Source organism: Amblyomma americanum, chromosome 7, assembly GCF_052857255.1.
Source record: "Amblyomma americanum isolate KBUSLIRL-KWMA chromosome 7, ASM5285725v1, whole genome shotgun sequence".
NCBI lineage: Eukaryota > Metazoa > Arthropoda > Arachnida > Ixodida > Ixodidae > Amblyomma > Amblyomma americanum.
In genome coordinates, this window is record NC_135503.1 from 82,696,368 (window position 1) to 82,716,717 (window position 20,350).

The 20,350-nt window shown below is 46.9% G+C and overlaps 1 protein-coding gene across 1 annotated transcript; it reads right to left on the reverse strand.

Moving 5' to 3' along the window:
• Positions 1 to 525: 525 nt before the first annotated feature.
• LOC144099363 (calcyclin-binding protein-like) lies at positions 526 to 19,610 on the reverse strand. Its single transcript, XM_077632596.1, has 6 exons — positions 19,490 to 19,610; positions 16,616 to 16,832; positions 13,739 to 13,835; positions 9,569 to 9,668; positions 7,572 to 7,666; positions 526 to 1,414 (listed from the first exon to the last, which is right to left on the reverse strand). The coding sequence occupies exons 1-6, from the start codon at positions 19,505 to 19,507 to the stop codon at positions 1,255 to 1,257; spliced, it is 687 nt and encodes a 228-aa protein (XP_077488722.1). The 5' UTR covers positions 19,508 to 19,610; the 3' UTR covers positions 526 to 1,254.
• Positions 19,611 to 20,350: the final 740 nt, after the last annotated feature.

The window sequence follows — 20,350 nt, forward strand, 5'->3', positions numbered from 1 at the left end:
CGAACCACCACAGAGTGGAACGGACTTCCCCCAGTCATCACTGCTACCACCTGCCCATCTGAATTTTTACAGCTGTTCATTGACCATTCTGTTTATTGCTTGCTTATCACGAGATCCTTTTCTTTATAAACCCACCCCTTATGTACTGCCCCTACGGGAAACCTTTTTAAGGTAATAAAATAAATTGAACTGACTGAAAAAAAAATGGCTGTGCAGAAAACTACTGTAAATGACTTAATTTTTGCAACCTGAATTTTTTGCAATTTGGCGAAGTCATAAATTTGGAATATTTCACAAGTACTAAATTTTACAAAGCAGAGGTGATAGACCCCTTAGTCTCCTTTCTCCCAAATTATTCGTGGGACCAATCTGTTGCAATGTCTATGCGATTCGTGAAAAATGCGAAAATTAAGTCTACAGTATCAACTTTTTGCAGGGGCACTCGGGAAGCTGCCACGTAACGCTGAGAAATGGTCGATGCTAATGAACGAAAAAATTCTCTCCAGACTACAACAAACAAGCTCCGGTGTTTGCTGTACATTTATTTTCACCACTTGTCCTGCACACACACACAGACCGGAATACGTAGCTCCCTTATAGGAAGCAGTCTTCATGACCACATGTGTGCCGTGTTTGCCAAAAGTAGCCCAGCAACGGGGTTCGTTTCTTAGCTGTAGGGCAGAGCACTTATGGCAGCCCATAAGCTCAAAATCTGCAATCACCTTGTGAGTGATCACCTTTTGGTCTCTAGGGGTGCCGTAAGGGCACCACTACATGACCAGAAGCAAACCTCATTGCCTGATTACTTACGGCAAAGACTGCAAAAAGAAAAACTTTGGTCGAACCAGATGCCCACTTCACTCAACCCCTTCCCCAGTGCAGGCTCACAGGCCATTGTACAGCTTAACGGCATTCACCACTAGCAAGGAAGCACACAGTGGGGCATTGATTTCATTCCCCTTGTCGAACTGCCTAAAGCTCTGCAGGCAACCTGCGGTAGTCAGTGCCAGGGTGAAGCTGCAAGTGAATGGAAAATGGAGTCTTTGCTGCAGATGGAATTGTCACTCGGTAAGGGGACCATGGTACAAGTCTGTCCCATTTGGAAGATTGATCCTCTTCTGTGTAGCCAACCGGGTCACTCCAGGAGGGCATCATCCGTTTGCCAAAAGAGACAGACTCGACACTAGAGCACTGTGCACCCTCGACAGAGCCCACCACTAGGCTTGCCAGCAGTCCTGTGGCCTCGGCCATGCCTCAGAGGTCCTCTCCGTTAGCCTGCTGCTTCTCCCGCGCTTCTGTCCAGGCCTTCGCAATGGTGCGCTTCATCTCGTCGTCTCCTTCGTCATACAGCTGCTTCATCATGTTCATCAATGAAGAGCCCGGGTCGCCGCCTTCCACATCCGGCCTGGGGAGCCTGCACCCATAGAACAAGGCTTCTGGTTATGACCTGAATTAATCAAAGCATTCCGCACTGGTGGCTTTAAAGCTTCGGGCAATAGAGGGCCATAAAGGATACAACAAAAGTGGAAGTGCTGTAGAAAAAGTTCAAAATGCCTTAGGGTTTCTCTACAAAGCACCGGGATGATTTCAATCTTCACTATAACAAGGTTGTCCGATTGAGTTTCAACATTTGTAACAGTTAAACCTGGATATAACAAAATTCAGGAAAGTCTAAATGACAATGCAGAGACAAAATCAAAAGGAAAAAAATTAGTGTGAAAGGAAAATGTTTTAGCACTGGCTGTATGTAGTGTGGCAGCAAAGAATTTTTGTCGGACGCTATTTTTTTCTTGCCAAGTCTGACGGCTGCAGGTGAATCTGGGCTAGCCCATGAGAGCAGTAATACATACAGTGGGTTTCGGTTGGTTTCAAACCAACCAGCTCATGAAGCGAGGGCAGATGCCGAAGTCATTAGCCTACCTGTCACCTCGCACCCTCTTCCCCAAAAACTTGGATGAGGCTTAACCTACCTTTAAGAGTACAATGCTCTCATGTTAGCAGCAATTATAATAAAATAAAATCTTAATTCAACCTCTGTAAATTTAAAACGAATCAACCGGGTTGCATGTGTAGTCCCAGTGAACACCCATGTATGTCTACTGAGCTGGATGATCAATTAAGATGTTGCTAAGCTCGCATCAATTAATTCAGATGGGCTCCCACAAAGGGGGGGGGGGGGGGGGGGGGGGGGATGTTAAAGTGGTAAGGTATGAATGGCTCGGCAAATGGTTGTTCAATGTTCCCCTTGAAGCCTGGCTCACATGATGCACAGTTACTAGCACAATGGCAGGCTTGACAACGATTGAAGCACTCCTGTCACTAGGCCAAGAAACAGCCCGGCTATGCAGTTTTGCTTTCTGAACTTTGCTGCTAACCTGGCGCAATGGCACCTGTCTGCCATGCATTGGCAAGCTAGCCAAGCTGAGCTTGCACACTGCTCTGGATGCACACTGCCACATCGGCAGTCTATTTCTTGCTTTATTTTTTAAAACGCACCTTGCTGTTCTGAGGTCGGCAAGCACTTACCTCCACTTCTGTTCACAAAATCCATTCGTTCCCTTAGTGCACTGCAAGTGCATGCTCGTAACGTGCCGTTCACAGTTTGTGTAGCGAACCATCCTTACAGCCTCCTTACAGTTTGCGCAGCGAAGCCTCCTCACTGCGTGTGAGGAGGCTTTGCTGCTATTGTATCGCACTGTGAAAGAGGCCACCAAGGCCTTTATCACTTTGAAGCAGTTCTGCTTCAACTTTCCAGACTATGTGCATGTCAGTATCTACTAGAGCATTTATTCAAAAGGCAAAATATCGTCACTGCAGCCCAGTTTTCGCCTACAAAAGAGACACATGACCACTGCAAAGTTTTCGACTAAACATAAATTTACTAAGACCCAATCGGTTTTTCGCAGTTTTCTGATGGCCAACTGACAATTTTACCATTGAAAAATTTGGGAATTGTTCTCGGTTCCTCGCAGACCAAATTAAGAGGTCTTGCTGTTCTTGCTTTTTGAACTAACGTGATACAAAATCAGCGAATGCCTAGGCAATGTACAGCCTGGGTTGCAATAGCATAAGGAGCCCGTCGAGGCATTGTCAGAACACTTCCAGTTTGATGAGGTCACATGGTATGTGGTATGGTATGTGATCTCACGCTCGCTCAGTCACGATGAGTTGACATAACAAGCTTGTCTTGACCACGCATTGCTTGTCATTAATGATGTCATCAACTGTGACACGATATAGCGACACCTCCTGAAGAGCACTTTATGCTCTACGTAAAAATGTCCTTATCGGGTATCTTAAAATGCCAGCCTATCAATCTAGCATGGCTTGGTGCTTTGCTCTAGTGTCTTTTGGTTTGGTTTATGTGGCTTAACATCCCATGGCGACCTTGGCTATGAGAGACGCCATAGTGGAGGGCTCCGTATAATTTCAACCACCTGGGGTTCTTCAACATGCACTGACAATGCACAATACATGGACCTCTACCATTTCACCTCCATCAAAATGAGATGTCACCAAACACTGTCTGTCACCAAACACTACTAGTGTGTAAACCACAACGGTTTTGAAAGGTTCCGAGCACTACAAACAGTTGAAGAAGACAAAAAAAAAACAGTTGAAGAAGACAATATGTGGTACTGTGCAGTGCTACCCCCTTTGCAAACAGTAACCAGGCTGCCCGGTTTGCTTCTCAGTTCTATAGCGGAACAGTTAACGGAAATTTCGGCCACCTGGCGTTCTTTAAAGTGCACTGACATCGCACAGTACACGGGCCTCTAGAATTTCGCCTCCATCGAAATTTCGCCACCGCAGCTGGGATTGAAACCTGCGTCTTTTGGGTCAGTAGCCGAGTGCCATAACCACTGAGCCACTGTGGTAGCAAACACACCAATGCACAATTGTCCGTACAGTGTTGCATTACAGGCCTAAACATAGCAGACTTCAGCCGCCTCTGATGAAATCAGCACTATCATTTGATACATCAGCATGCACGGTGTTAGCAACCAGCCATCTGCAACTCTGCCCCTCATCCTCTCGTCTGTGCGAGCTACCAAGCCTTGTGCACTAATACAGTAGAATCTCGGAGATACGAATCTCAAGGGGAGGCAAAAATATTCGTATCACCCGAAATTTCGTATCGCCAAAACACGAGTGAAATCCGTCTCGAAACCATGAGACACGCACAAAAAAAAAACATTTATTTACGTGGAAAGAAGTCACGTATGTCCTGCTGAGTCCTCTCCGCGAGGTCGGCCAGCAGAGAATTTTCAAGCTGAAGAACTGAGCTGTAGTGTTCTCACACAAAGTCTCGGATGTCACAGCACGCTGCAGAGTATCGAGAGCGTGCATAGTTTCGGCTGCCGACAGTGGTTGGTCATCACCATTTTGGCACTCGTTTTCTTCCCACTGGTGGAAATTCCAGGCTGCGACGATACATCCTCCACGATGTCTTCCACTGTGAGCAGACCACAGGTGACGAGATCGTCGTTCGCGATGACGAAATTGTCGGCACTGCAGTCAGCGCCAAGCTGGTTCCAGGCATCAAGCGGAATTGGATCTGGCACTTGCGAGGTGGTAGCCACTGTGGATTTAAAAATCTCACACTTTGCGAAACAACTCGGAATGGTTGCAGGGGAGACGCGCTCCCAGGCCACTGCAATAAAATGCATATCGTCCAAAAGACTAATCTGCATATTTGCGTCTTTACGGTCAATCTTCACAAGGAGGCGGCGCACCAACAAACCTTTGAAGAGGTGCTTTACGTTTCTGATAATGCCAGCATCCAGTGACTGCAAATGACTAGTAGCGTTCGGGGGCAGGAATACTACTTTGATGCTCTGTAGCGTCATGTGCTTTCGATGCGCCGCACACTGGTCCAGCAGCAAAACAATCTTTCTGTTCTTGCATCACATCCTATGATCCAAGTATGTGACAAACTCTACGAACAGAGCCGACATCATACACACCTTTTTATTGGCTCTATATGTGCAGGGCGAACAACCGGCTGCCTTGAAGCATCAGGGATTTTCGTATTTTCCAATGACGGTCAGTTTCATTCTTTCTGACCCGCCAGCGTTGCAGCTGAACAAAACCGTCACACGCTGCTTATTTTTTTGTCCTCCCTGACAGGCTTCACCCTTGAAGCAGAGACTTTTTTCGGGCTGAAGACTGTAAAACAGCCCTGCCTCGTCAATGTTAAAAACATTGCGAGCGTCATATCCCGCGATGAAAGACTGCAGCGTGGATGCCATCCAATCTTCAACGACGGAGGCGTCGACCCTTTTCCCTTTGCCGCAAACGGTTTTGTAGGAGAGGTCATGCCGTGCCTTAAATCGGTGAATCCAGACACCAGAGGCCTGAAAATTTTCAATTCCAAGCGTGAGTGCGATGTCCGCAGCTTTCTCACGCAGAACTTTTCCATCAACGTTGACGCCGGCCGCGGTGACCTCTTTAAACCATGTTAGGAGAACATCTAACTTTACATGGTGAGCAGTCTTCGCTTCTTTGGAGTTTACGTCAAAGTGCTGCACATTCTGCATAATTTGGTCGCGCTGACCAACGATCGTAGACAGCGTAAAAATTGGCAGGCCTAATTCCTTGGTCATGTCAATGCGCCTTTTCTTGGGTTCTTCGTCCACCTTCTTCAAAATATCCGTTTGTCCTTCAAGGACAGCGCCTTCCGCTTTCGCAACATCGTACTGATTGCAGTACCTTTCGGGCTGACGCGATCAATGCTCATAAAACGATACACGCAAACAACACGATGCACTTCCGTAGTTGTCGCGCACGAGGGAACTAAGAAACAGGAGCTGTTGCTGGTGTGACAATCTGCGAGCTGGCTGTAGCAGAAAGAGTGCCGGAACGGTCGCGCACGGCTGCGAGAAATGTGGATAGGACAAATCATGCCCGACCGGTTGGGTTGGCTGGCTCGCAGGGTGAAAGGACCAATAGGCAGCGGCGCTAGCCTCGGGCAACAACAAAGTAAAAAGAAGAAGGCAAAGAAGCCGCCCCCAAAAAACTAGAAAGAAAGCTTCGCTTGTCTCGTCAGCCTCCCTGCTGCTGCGGAATCCCAAACTGGCACTGGCGCATGCTGCGCTGGTGGCGGCTCGACGGTCGCGGTACCAAAGTTCGTATCACCCGGCGCGACGTGGAAAAGTGTTCGGCACATCCAAATTTTGGCCTGTTTTACGCAATGCATTTTGGCAGGGGAATTTTACGAATTCGTATCACACCGAAATTCGTATCAGCCGGGTTCGTATCACCGAGATTCTACTGTATGAAAAAAAAATTCGCGGGTGTTTAGCTCTGGAAACCTGGAGTGGCGCAATAGCTAAAGCTGGCTGAGTGGAACTTGGTCACATGACCAATCACGTGATGAACCACGAGATCAGCCATGGCACTGCGCCGCCGGCAGCTGCTCTGCACCACGTGACGGCGTGGCGGCGCAGCCACAGGGTGACGGTGCCGCCACGCTGAAGGCTCGAAATGCTACCGTAATGTAGCTGTCGCTACAAAAAAAAAAAAAGGGTAAATCAACAAAGTTTGAGAATAGTATGCCCATTCCATAGTTATTTCATTCTCCTCGTTGGTTTTGGCCACCATGCAATGGCACAGGAAAAGATAAGATGCATAGTGCTGCTGGACAAGTAAGTGCCCACATAATTTGCCAGACAACCTGCCAAGTCCTTTCAACTACTGCAATACATACCTAGACATGGCACCTGAATACCTCAGCCAAATGCAGAGGGTGCACAGCGTGCTAAACGAGGAACACATGTGGCCAAGTCTAGATGCTAATTCAGCAGCCTGTGTCTGCTCACTGAACAGCCTGACTTTTCGACACTGTTGCATGACGTTATGCTCAATCTAGCAATCCAGCTGAACTGGCTGCTGGCATTGTTATTATGGAAGACTTGTTCACCTCTGCTTGCGTATGGTCTGTACCAACTGTCTAAAGTGGCAACTCGATGAACACTTCCTACGCGTACATGCGGAGCGCCTGCATGCCCCATTGCCACGAAGGGAAGTGAAATGGGGCATGCATCTCCATGCTCCTGGTGCTGGCTCGCCCTCCCTCTTGAACCAACTGAAAGGATGTCAAGCCATGAAGAAAAGAGCCAGGGAGGAGAACTCACACAGTGAAGAAAAGTTGGGGGACCCTGAAAGAGCTTAAAGCCAGGAAGAAAAGAGTCACTGAAAGCCCCATATTCCTTCGATTGTTGTAAACTACACCCCACTTCCGATACGTGTAAGTGCCCGAGCACAGGCGCCAGTATCTGAAATGCACAGATATCTGCGCGGCGCTCGTGCCTGCTCGCGTGTTGTACTTCCCTAACGTGCAGACCGGCTCCGATGCATGCCCAGGTTCCCCGCGCATACACCTAGGAAGTGTCCATCGCGTAAGCACTTTAGGCGAGAGCTGCACGCCGCTAATATCAGGAGGCTTGGCAGCTGCACTCACTCAAAACGAGTGGCACAGTGCAGCGACCACAGTAACTATTTCAGGGAAAAGCAGGCCAAATGAGAAGAGCAAAGAAACGCAGTGGGCAGACATCCACTACTATACTCACTTAGGCTCCTTGGCTTTCTTCTCCAGCTCAGTCACATGCGACCAGTTGGATGCAGACGTCTTGCGCAGGAACAGGGCAACCATGTCAGTCTTCACCTGCCACGTAAAACGTTCTCTTCACAAATTCAGCCTAAACTTGCACAGAGCAACCACCAACACAGCAATCAATCAGACACATCCAGCAAGTCTGCAACGATTTGAAAGTTTTTCAGTCAAATGGCCAGTTGCTTAGATTTCCCAGCGGTCCCAATATTTACCACAAATTTTACAGGACAATCTGATCGCCCGGTGAACCACCTGCCAAATGCCATAAAAACTGGACTATAGGTCGGACCGGAATATAGGTCGACTCCTTAACTAACCAATTCTAAAAATGAAAAAAATCTTTTTCAATGGAAAAAGTACCGAAAGACACCCTTACCTTGAAACAAATGCGACTCAACAGGTTGCACAATGGCGACAGTATTTATTTTCCTTTAAATGCTGCTCGTATATACACCTGGCCAATTTCTTAACAGTATCCCGTGCCCACCAACTCGCGTGTTTGTTTCTGGCACACAGAAGTACGGCGCCGTAGAGCGAAGCCCTTCCTCTTTATGAATCATCGCACCCAGGATGGCGAGCCCTTGCATTGTGCCCTCGTGAGTCTAGAGGCACGCGCGATCTCTACCGCATTCACGCGGATGCATTCCGCAGTCACAGGCAGCGATCTTGCACGCAGCGCAACCTTTCCTTCCAATTCTGGATGCACTGCGGTCCACCCACGAAATGTTTTCTTCTTGCTGCTGCAAGTTGTAATACGCAGCCTTCTGCCTCCGCCAGTACTGAATGCTCTTTTCGGATACTCCAAATTCGTGCCTTGCTGCCAGGTTGCTGTGAGCTTCCGCGTATGCAGTTACGTTTTTCTTGAAGGTAACGGTGAATTTCCACCGGCTTCTGCTCATTTTGAAACAAAATGTGAAAAAGGAGGCTTTCAACCAAATAGCTTCGCAACAACGGAAACGCAAAATGGCGGTGTGACAAAGGTGCGCTGCTGCTGAGAGCGATGGTTTTGGAGGCTGTTGACTTCAGCTGCCCATTTGCAAGACTTCCGTAGTTTTTCCGCCAATGACCGGTATATAAGATGGGGGTCGACTTTTCGCCTTTGTTTTTTGAAAAAAAGTTCGACCTATATTCCGGTTTTCACGGTATCTGCATACCGGTACTTTAGTTGCAGCTGCTGAGACTCCCGACATCGGTGAGTGCAGCACTAGCACCCATTTTGCAATAACACTTTGCACACATTTGCAATTGCGCTCAGTGTCATCTCATTTAGGACTCAGTTCGCTTATAGTTGTGTGCCTCATGGATTCAACAGTTTTGGGCGGCCTTCTTCACCTTGCTTCCTTTTTTGCAGCAAGCCGCGCCGTGAGCACTCATGTAGCTGTGTCCATTCCTCTCACTGGCATACACAGCTGCGCTACAGAAAATGCAATCAGAGGCTTCGCTCTATGCCTAAGGGCAGGCCTAATGTTGGGACCTCAGCCAGGAATCTAAACTGTGCACATGTTTGAGAAGGCACCACCCGGAGCTGCACATCCTTCATCAACCTTTACGATACTCTGTGATCTTTCACATGAACACATGAACAGCAGCGAGCCTTACCATGGGCTTCGCTGGTTCCTGTTCCCATTGTAATAGCGGTCAATCATTGGACAATGACCACTGCTGCGGTACAAAGAGCCTCACATGGCTAAACAACATTTTGCACTTGGTTTTTGCCATTTTCATTCCATTTTGCACTTGGTTTTTGCCATTTTCATTCCATTTCAGATTGTTTGAAAACCTGCATAACTTGAAAGCTTTGTGCATTTCAACAGACTGATTTACTAAGTTTGCACTGCAACTAGTAGAGAGAACATGCACGCTTCTTAGTTCAGGGGATTTCAATCTTTTTTTAAGCCTTGATCGGACCCGATCGCATTCAAAAGGTGCTGAAGAATTCCATGTGTCGTGTACCTTGTGGTAGCTGGATTCCGGCTGGATGTCGTTCATGAGGTTCGTGATGAGCAGCTGGTGGTTGCGGCCGGCCAGAGCACTCACCTCCAGCTCCAACCGCCTGCACATAGAAAGGCACCACATGAATGCCATGCTGCGGCAACACTTGCAATGAGGCAAAATAAGATGGCATCAACGTGGCACAAAAGAGCTAGTGCACTGCACTAGAAACACTACACCAGAAGAGACTCTGTATGTTAGTATCCCAGCATCTAAGCCAGGGAGAGGTATAGAGTGCACACATTGCAGTATAATCTTGATAACTGCATCTCAGTTAGTTTGAAATCCTGGATATTTCTGGAATTCCTGCAGTCCCATAATTTCTAATGTAAACTTTACTGTACAATTCAGGTAAGCAGCTTGCAATGGCTCAGCTAGTGATTGGAAGACCGGAGTGCCATGCGGGAGTGTCATACCCCTGTCACACGGGCATTTCGAGGGCCCTCGAACCGATAGTCGATCGACTCAAAGGCGATCGAGCGCTGCCGCACGGGCAGTTTCAATGGCGATCGAGTCAATAGCCTATCGAGTCAATGGAGTAGCGCAGAACTCCATCAAGATTTCGAGGGTCTTCGAGCGCTGCCCAAGGTTGCTAGCGTTGCTTCGAGCGGCGCCAAGCGCACTTTCGTACACGACACATTCAAGGTACAAAAGCATGAACAAACATTATTCGCCTAGACTTTAATGCTAGCAGTCTGTACAATAATTCTAAAATTGTATCAGACTGATTTTAACCGCATTAAGCGCATTAATTTGGCATTGCGTTCTTTGCGTTGTTTGCGTACTTTGCGTTGACAACATGGCGGCGCCCTGCCCGCCCGCTTCGCAGTGATAACAACTTCGTCGCTAATCCCTCAAAGCAATATCGTGTTCTAAGCTGTTGTAGTCGCCTTCGATTTGCCCATTCTTACCCTCGCATAAAGTTTCAAGAGACAAATAGCTTTTGTTTTTCAGATACCAAGGCGACTTCCCATGTGTTAAGCCTGACGAAGCAGCGCTCCGACGCAGTTGGACTGGCTTGGCTTTGGCTCGTCTTGTATTAGAGTGGCTACAGCAGTTTCTGCATCTGTCCGTCGCGTGCGTGCAATTAAAAGGGTTTTAAACAACGTGCACGTATGCGTGTATTTAAGCATTTCGTATACATTTATCAAATATTTTTGCTATTTTTGTAAAATCTAAAGTAGCGATTGTGGCGCCCCACAAGCGTAGCGTGAGACACGAGAACCATTTCAATGGCCATTGAGATTTGCCGTGTAGCAGCGACACAACTCCTTCGAGTTCGATGGTGATTGAGAATTTCGAAGACCCTCGACTCGATCGGCATTGAAACTGGCCGTGTGACAGGGGTATCAGTTTGCCACAAACTTAGAAATGCCAGAGTTCTACCAATAATGCAGCGCTGCACCACTTATAACAGCGTGTGCGACACAATACGTAGTGCAACACTGACTCTGTGCATGGCACAGTGACATCGTGCCGGCCAAGGTGACGCTGCATAATTCACCGGTACCTAATCAGCAATGTGTTAGGCAGCATAGCATCAGTCACCTTCAACCCACACCGTCACCAATACTGAGTACAGTTCCTATTACAGTAAAAGCTCGTCAATACGAACCCGAAGGGGACCAGAAAATTGTTCAAATTAAGCGAAGTTTGAATTAACGATTGGGCACTAGAATGAGCGGTCATTGCACCCCACCAAACGGGCTGAATCCGAAGCAGTCATACCTAGACTCGTTATCACGAGCTAGGCGCTACTACACGTTTGTGGTGGGCGATTCTGAGAATTAAATTCATGCGGTCCTAATGGCAAATGAAATAAATTGATTGACCAGTTATGCGCCAGAAACAAGTACTGGAATGTATCCGCGTGAGCGGCGAGCTTTAGTGCTGGAACATAGGATGCCATTTATGCTCCAAAACATATTTATGTGGAAGGGTTGTCAAATTAAAAGTAATCAGTGATGTGCATTTTCGTGAGTTTCTTCTGCAGAGACTCCATCAGCATCATTTGCAGCTTGCCCAAGAGCTCCAGCACAACGTCCGAGTTCTCGATGGCAGAAAAGTACCGTGCTGCAACACCGAGCGCCGATGCTACTTTACATGCACTACATGCACTTGGCAGTGGCATGGGCTCATTGCTGCAGTCGGTCTCATCTCTGTCGGCTGTGCTCACCGCACGTGAGCCCTATGGTGTTTGCCGACAGCATGCAGCCTTAATTATATCGGCATCACTCAAGGGCTCCAACGTCTCCACACTGCTGTCCACGTAGCTCGTGGCGCCAACAAAAAGCCATCATCGCCTCAATTTCTTAATTAAATAGACGGAAAGCTGGCGTCCCGTCTATGGGAGTATGCACGGAGCTTCCTCAGGACCACCTCAGCCATCATGGGCGCTCAAGCATCATGGGACAGAGAGCTACCGACTGCAGAACAACTTTGGGTCAAAAAATAACGCAAAAATAAACGTTCGATAATCAAGAATACCCTAACATTCAATACACTGTGTATAAAATGCAACAAATGAGCAGAAGAGCATGTGAATGCAAAGTTTGCCCAAAATAAGAGATGGCTTGCTCTCCTATTGTCCAAGTATTGCACACCACATAAACTAATATTTCGTGCTTAACAGGTGCACTTTTAAAAATAAACAGTTAAAGAAAATGTTGTTGCTTAAACACTTCCAAGAGATTTTGTTTATTGGTACTGCGGACAACAGAAGCCTTTTATTGGCGTATTGTGCTGATGCATTTTCACTACTATCGCTTTTGTGCACCATGATAGTCGTCTATAGTCGTCTGATAGTCGTGATCGACAAAGTTGTATTGCTGTATGAAAGCGTGAGGTGCGCGGTACTTTTCTTTCTTTTTTTTTGTCACAGAAAACGGGTGCACGTTACAATCAAGGAGCTTTGTTTCTTCAGGGGGGGGGGGGGTCACGAAAAACAGGTGCGCGTTACAATCGAGGGCGCGTTAGATTTGAGCAAATACAGGAAGCTGCTGTACCCGACCTTGCTTGCTGCTCTGCTCTGCGAGAACATTCTCTGCCGCTCTGCGAGAATGTTGGAATACAAAAGCGCGTACGAACAACTTTGCCAAGAACAGAGTGGCATAAAGATGCACTACCATGTTCTGTGGCCATTAAAACCGACCTGACTGATGTTCTGGTCACCAGCAATGACGCGCTGACGAGTCCTCATGAGGTCACACTGTAGGAAGAGTTAATAACTGAGCATCAACTGCGGCACTGTCCAGTGCAATGGTGGCAAGTCCAAAGAGCTGGATGTGGGTCAAAAACATTTTGCGATTTTATTTTTCCCATTTTATTTCCTTTTTCGGATAAATCGAAAGCCAGCATAAATTTATTATTTACAGAAAAAAGCAGCTGAGAGCTAGGATTCCCTCTTATAACTATTAGGTAGGTCCCGACCCAGATGTGCTACCCATTAAGCCACTTGAACAGATATTTATGCATTCAAAGTACCTTACAGGGCCCAAGAGGGCAATGAGCAAGGGGGACAAAAACATTACAAAAGTAATAAATACCAAGCAATTTTTTAATCTTCATAGATTTTATCATAAACAAAACCATGAGAGACACGTCAGGGTGGCCTGTGCAGGTGGACTGCATAGCAATGTGGACATTAAGTATGTAATGAATCTCAATTAATAGACAGCTAATTAACCAAAGTTAAATAATAAAATTCAACTATTTTTTAGGGTGCAAGATCATACTGCGATGTCCCAGGCAGTCAACATCGAAGGCAAGCCAAGTTCGAAATTTTTTTTAGAATCAGCACTGTGGTCTGAAATATAGAGCATCAAAGATGCACCTTTGAAAACTCATTAAGTTGGCTTTATTGTGTGGCTTAATAAATGACACCGCTTGCATTTCTAATGCAGCAAATACAGATGCAGTTGGCTTATTTAACGATGCAGCCATTAACGAGATTTCGGCAGCAAGACTATGCGCAGCGAGGGCATAATTTGCAGTCACTGTGCATACAAAACTGAAGGAAAAGCTGATAAGATTGGCAATGAATCGGTGAATTTTCTGTTCCCAGGTGCCCATCATTCAACACCCTGTATGTACAACCGTGCAAGCATGTTCTCGCTTTGGGCAAACACTTACCGTGGGCCAAATACTGACTTGACATTCTCTGCAGGCAGCTCATGCACGCCAGGCAGCGTTATGTACAGCTTGACGAACTTGTCCGACTGGTCCCAGGCTGCAATGTGTGGCACAAGACAAGCAGAGCAACACATCACCATTAGGGCATGCTCCCTGATAGCCTGCTGCAGTTAACCATTACCGCCTCTATCTTGCATTCAAGAAAACAACGTTCCAAAGGTTAAAACATTCCATGCATCGTGAATCACCATTGGGTCATGTTGCATATGCCAGCTGCGTTACCAAAAATGCAGTAGCCGACGGCTAATTCGGACTTGTAGGATATTTCGGACCTCGATGAGGCACCGTCAGTCATCCCATAGAAGCACATACACATTCGCGACAGATATTTCGGACTTCAAAAGTCCGAAAGTTCGATTTTTCGGACTAATTTCAGTCGCCTGCGGGCCAAACTCGGCCATCTTATCGGCTTTTCGCCGGCGCAAAAGGCGCCATCTTGGATTGAGGTGGATTTACGCTGCAGTTCAATTGGCTTGACATACTTTCGGTACCTCACTGTTACCAGTAGAGCTCACTGCAATCTCTGATACTTCGAGGTAGCAGCCGGACTATCATCACCGACAACTTGCTTTTGTCGGCGACGTTTGTTGCGGAAGTTATCGCTTGTCCCGTACTTTGAAAACTGGTTGTTAGGGGAAGGAAATTGTGCAGGAGCTATCTCACATTTTAGCGGGAAGGGATAAAGGAGGGACTGAGAGAAGAAAGGAAGAAAGAGGTGCCGTAATGGAGGGCTCCGGAATAATTTCGACCACCTGGGGATCTTTAACAAGCACTGACATCGCACAGCACACGGGCGCTTTTGTGTTGTTTTGCCTCCATCGAAACGCGGCCACCGCGGTCGTGTTTCAACTTGTGTACACCGGATCAGTAGCCGAGCGCCCTAACCACTGAGCCACCGCGGCAGGTCTCATACGTTCGCCATTCGCCGTTTCGTCACTTGGGTTTCTCTCGTCGCGTTGACCAAGTGGCGCTCAGTCTTCACGAAGTTACACCCGTTCGCCGTTTTGTGATTGCGTCCGGCGGTTCTGCCGCTTTGAGCAAAAAGTGCCTTATCTTTGCATGTGTTTGACGAGCGGTGTGGTGCACACTCGTGCTGTGGACAACATGGCCCCGCTGGGTCCCTCAAAGAAGCGTGGGAAGTATTCCAACTAAATGCGGTGACCTTGCTGTCTAGCGTACACAGTGAAAGCACAACTTTGTGGTGTGAATACAGGCGCAAATCATCGCCAGCAAGAGAAATTTGCCGCGAGGTAAAATCAGTGACATTTTTAAGCCGATTTCATCTCAATAAAGTGATTTTTTTGTACTTCAAGGATTTTTTGGGCTGTTCGATTATTCGGACCATTTTTTGGGTCCCTTCGAGTCTGAAAAAATCGGTCAGCGACTGTATTTCTTTTATGCAGTGCAAAGGCATGAGAAAAACAAAGGTAGAAGAAAATCTCATTGCACCGTGCTTTATTAGGTACAATTAACCTCAGCTGGAAGAAGTGCTGTGAACACAAGACATTCATTATGCATCATGATAAAACAGGCTTAACTCAGTGCTGTTTAGATCAAAAGTGTCTCATACCCTGACTGCTCCAGCAACCTATCATACCCTTGTCGCATGGGGCACTTTCAAAGGCTACTGAGTTGAGAGCTTTCGAAATTATCAATCACTACCGAACTCGAAACTCAAATGAGCTGCACCACTGCTACATAGCAAACTTGATCGTTGTTGAGAGATTCTATTATATCTCATTGAAGTATTGTGGCATCATCATCACCACCAACAATTTCGCAGGCATGTAAGAAATCAACTTATAAGTTTAGCCTGAGATGGTTAAAAGCAAATTGTTTATTCATTACGGGAATAATAATCCCCATCGAAGTAAATTTCGCTGCTTTGGACAAACTGCGCAGCATTCAAGCACTTTTAAGTAGGCTGGTGTTGGCTGTTCTTGTGCCGCTGGCAACAATAGTATCATGCCTGCTGCAGTGTTTTGTAGCCCGGCCCATTCTTTTATCTGCAAAATAAGCTGTACATTTTAAAGTTTCATATTTTGCACAGATGATACTGCTACAATTTTATTCTGCACTGCATTGGTGCGAGTACTCTGCATCCGAGAGTTCATGCAGCCGGCACTCCAAAGCCAATAGAGCCGCCAGTGTAGCAGCTGTGAATTGGCCTTTGAGTTGATAAGACTATCGATCCTCGAGGGCCTTCAGAATGACCATGCGATTTATGCCGAGTTATGCCGCCCGACTTTGAAAAGCGCAATTTCCGTCACTTACAAAGAAAATCGGCAAATGCAAAGTCACTGGTCTTAAAATTGAAGTTGGAGTCAACGTTTTCTAAAACAGGTGGACAGGGGGCTCGTCCTCACGACGACACTGCATTTTTTTTTATTCCTGTATCCAGTGGTATCAGTTCTTGGACACACAAAAGGGCAACACTCTGCTACGTCAAACCACACTATGTGCTATTAAAGTGTGAACTGAAGTGCACTTGCTGAAATGACACTAAAATAACCCATCTGACCGGGTTGCTATAGATTATTATGAAGAGCAGCACTTGGACACCATGTGCCAATAAGAGTGGCTCAGCCACAGTTACTGCTATACCACACTAAGAGAACGCTAATTCGCAAGGTGAAGAGCTTAATTTTAGCAAAAAAGATGCAGTGGCTGCACCCATACTGCACAAGTTTTTTTGCTGCTATCCCTTCTGCCTAAGCAGTACCACACACACACACACATCACCACTGTGAGGTCTTAGCTTACGCTCTCAATGTCCACACCCTGAACCCGAGCAACATCAGGTGGACGAGCACTGACCATAGTCGGTGATCTTGGTGGTGAACAGGGTGTTCCGCGGTTGCTGCGGTGCAGCCTGGGCACCTTCCGCACTGGCCGTCGCAGCTGCACTCAGGCGCTCCCGTTCTCGGGACAGCTCTGTCTCTAGCTTGCGGACCTCGATGGAGAGGATCTGCTGGATGCGACTGCGCTGTGCGCCTGCCTCCAGAGCACGCAGCTCTGCCAGGTCTTGCTCCAACTGCAGGTGCATGAAAGGCACATAAGCACCATTCCCAAACCCTACACTTGAACCTTGTCCCTTCCATTCAAAAGAGTAAAGTGTGCCGCGCCAATATTCTGGAAGTGACCACTTAAATGGACATATTCATTTCAGTTCACACCAAACAATTAGAGCCCAAAATGCGGAGGCGATGGCAACACTGAGAACAGTGAACCCACCTTTCCTGTTTTGTCATCTTGGCTGAAACTGCACTTGCCACTGTATCGATAATTGCAGTATAAAAGTGAATATCAGAGAAATTGCCTGTAAATACTTAGAAACTTATGTCAAAGCTTTTGAAAGCAGAAACAGGAGGCTGTGTTTGCTACTAACGCAGTTTGAAATAGTGGAGGTGCTGCTTGCGAATTTTCGAATCAAGAAAATGTGCCCAGTTTAAGTCACACCCCTTCATGGAGGCGCCGGTGTAGTGTGCGACATACAGGACTGCTGCTGTGTGCTGAATTCACTGATATCGAGGCCCACCTTGTGCACAGCTTAAGTTTTCCGACAGGCCAAAAGATTAAAGCGTACAAATCTATGAAAGTGCAAATGCTTGACAAGCGGGCGAGTCTAATGAGCCTGCTGATGGCTGAGTGCCGTTTTTTGAAAGGTAATTCAACGTGTCTGTTCACTTAGCTAGCTCAACTTGTCACCTTTGTCGGCTGAAAGTGACGCGTTACTATGAAGTCTAGCGAAATCACTGAACACTGCATTCCTGCGGACCGGCCTAGACTCCGGGTCTTGTGCATTCGAAGCAGCAATACACTGCTACAATCAAAACTGCAAAACATTCTTGCTGCGAGTGCATGACAGTATTTGCTCGATCGTTCTGTTGTGTAAATAAGGCAGCGATGACGCTTTGCCTTTCTGCTTAAACACATTTTATGAAGCTTCAGCAGATCGCGTACTACAGCCGCTCGAAATATGAGTTGCTGCGGCGTCAGTTTTGGAATTTGCGTAATTAATAATGTGCTGTGTATCCACTGTGTGTACTGCATGAGTAGCAGACAGTTAGCTGATCTTAAAAGCTGCAAGTCGTGTACATTTTTGCATGCAGTGCAGCCGGCCAGTTTTGCTGCCAAGTTGTGGATAGGGTGGCCACTGAACAGGCAGCTCAATTTTATATCACAGCACAGAATTCTGCAGCAAACTTCACGCACACAAAGAAAAGTGGAATTTTACGCATTTAACGACGTGCAAAGATGCTACGGATCACTAACAACATAGGCTGGGTAACTCGCAGCGTACTTGACACTGCATGAGCTAGTGTGAAACAACCGCAAACATGGCGCACCAGCCGTGACAATGCTCGCGCCGTCTGGTAGCGTGGCCTTGGTGAATACCTCCTATAAAACTTCCTTTCAGAACATGGCTACTCTTGACAGGTTAGCAAGTGCCTAAAGTGACTAATTGGAATACATCTTTTGACCACCAAGTACCAAAAAAGTCATGTTTTCAGGCAAAACTTGCCTAAAAAAATTACAGGCCCCAGGTTGAGCAAGGGGTGCAGTCGTTTCAGCACAAACTAAATTAGGTTATGGTAGAACCCAATTACCTAGACTGGCACACTTAACTGAAACTATGTGAAATCGTCGATGTCGCAGTTGCCACATTCTTTACAGGATATGTCAATAGGCGAAACAGAAACGATGTAAAAAGTATCGTTCGTGCTGACTAGCATAGAACAGGTGCAGGCGATCGGCTCAGTCAACTAGAGGAACAGTGCAACCAAAAGACCCGTTTTTTTTAAATGCCAGTTTTTCGCAGCAGCTGGCACACGCGACGAAATGAGAACTGGAAACAATAGCAGTACCAGTTACTTCCGCCAAAGGAAGACAAAAAGACGACATCAATTGCGCTGCGAAGCGGCCCGCTCTGTTCGTGACCGCTTCCAAACCATGAAATGAAGGGAATACTACAAGGCGAACAGCAATAAGCAGAATGTAGTAATCTCCGTAAAAGGCAGCACTTTATGCTGCGAAGGTCGCGCGCAGTGACGTAGTGATGCGTCCCATTTACCAAGTTGACCATCACGAAGCGTGTTTCCTGAAGCGGTACTCAGACATACAGAAATAAATACCAAGTATTCTTTTCTGGCCAAAAATGTTTTCGAGGCCGCAGTCGAGCCAACGCTTTCGGCAAAGTTCGCGCGGACTGATCAGCGTGGGCCGTCGTGCAACAAGGGAGAAAATTAAGGGGGAAACCCAGCAACTGCATCATTATTTTTAGACTCGCACACATTACATGTGTCTGAGTAAATCAACGTACCGCCTAGGTCACGAGAGCGAATCGGCCACGAAGAGCTGCAGAACTGTAACTGTAAGCATGGCCCATCTTGGAATCAAGATCTGCCCGCCAATGCACCATCGCCAACAATATATTTCCATGCGCAATATCTCCACCGCTAAAATCACAGCCGCTTGTCCACGACTTTAGTGCGTGAACGGGTGATGAGATATGAGGCGAAAACTTCGAGGCAAGCTCGCTACATACTTTGGCGCCGGGCGCGCTTTCACACGCACTCGTGTTTACTACTTGCTCTTCACTACGCTTTCGCCAGAGCAAAAACCAGTCTTTGCCAGTAAGCTATCGGTCGCTGCCGTGGAAAAGTAACGAGAGTGATAGAAGCATCTCACCTCGTCAATTTTGGGCATTTTTACCGGGATTTGATATGCAGAAACTAAGATATCGCTTGCGCCGTCGCAACTAGACCAGACTAGACTCAACGGGACGCGAGCACGCCGTTTCGTTAACTCATAGAATGTACTAGAACGCACGTCTTTTGGGAGTTTTCCTAGATGCCGCCACAAGCTATGCACCTAATTATAAGTTGTAAAACCGAAAAAGCAAAACTATAATATAATAACCAAAAAATTTTCTTATAATAAATTAGTTTTTATTAATAAAGTAATACAAATAACTATTTTTGTAGTCGCGGACAGCGTTTGTCGCAACGTCAGTTTGTCGCTACTATAGTGCCTAGAATATACTGGCTAGTGTGCCGACCGTGGCCTTCCTGGCACCGCGAGCGATGAATGCCGACGGCCGCCGCATGGAGCGCTGCAAGTCGGGAGTTTGCCGCCGAGCCGCAACGCTCTCACAACATCGGCAAGAGGACTAGTGCATTTTTGCTTTCGTTCAGCTGTAATCGACCAAAGCTGTCATGGAGGCAGCTGACTATAGGTTTCAGGGTTTGTTTTGAGTTTCTGTCGAGGAGCTGCACATTTAGCACTTGTCGCTTGTGCGAAAGCTGCTGTGAAATTCAGCACAACTTCGTGTTTCGAAACACGAAACTTGGGCTGTACATAGATATCTTTTATATATATATGAAGCACTTTTTCGGTAACACTTTCTCTAATAAAGTAGGCGAAACGCTTCGGTTAATTTTATTGGATTATATTTAGGTGCTCTCGCTTTGTACGTACTAAATTTGCGAACGAGTAAACACATGCAATGTGAATAACGCAGGAAACACAGTCGTGCAACACTCGTTTTTA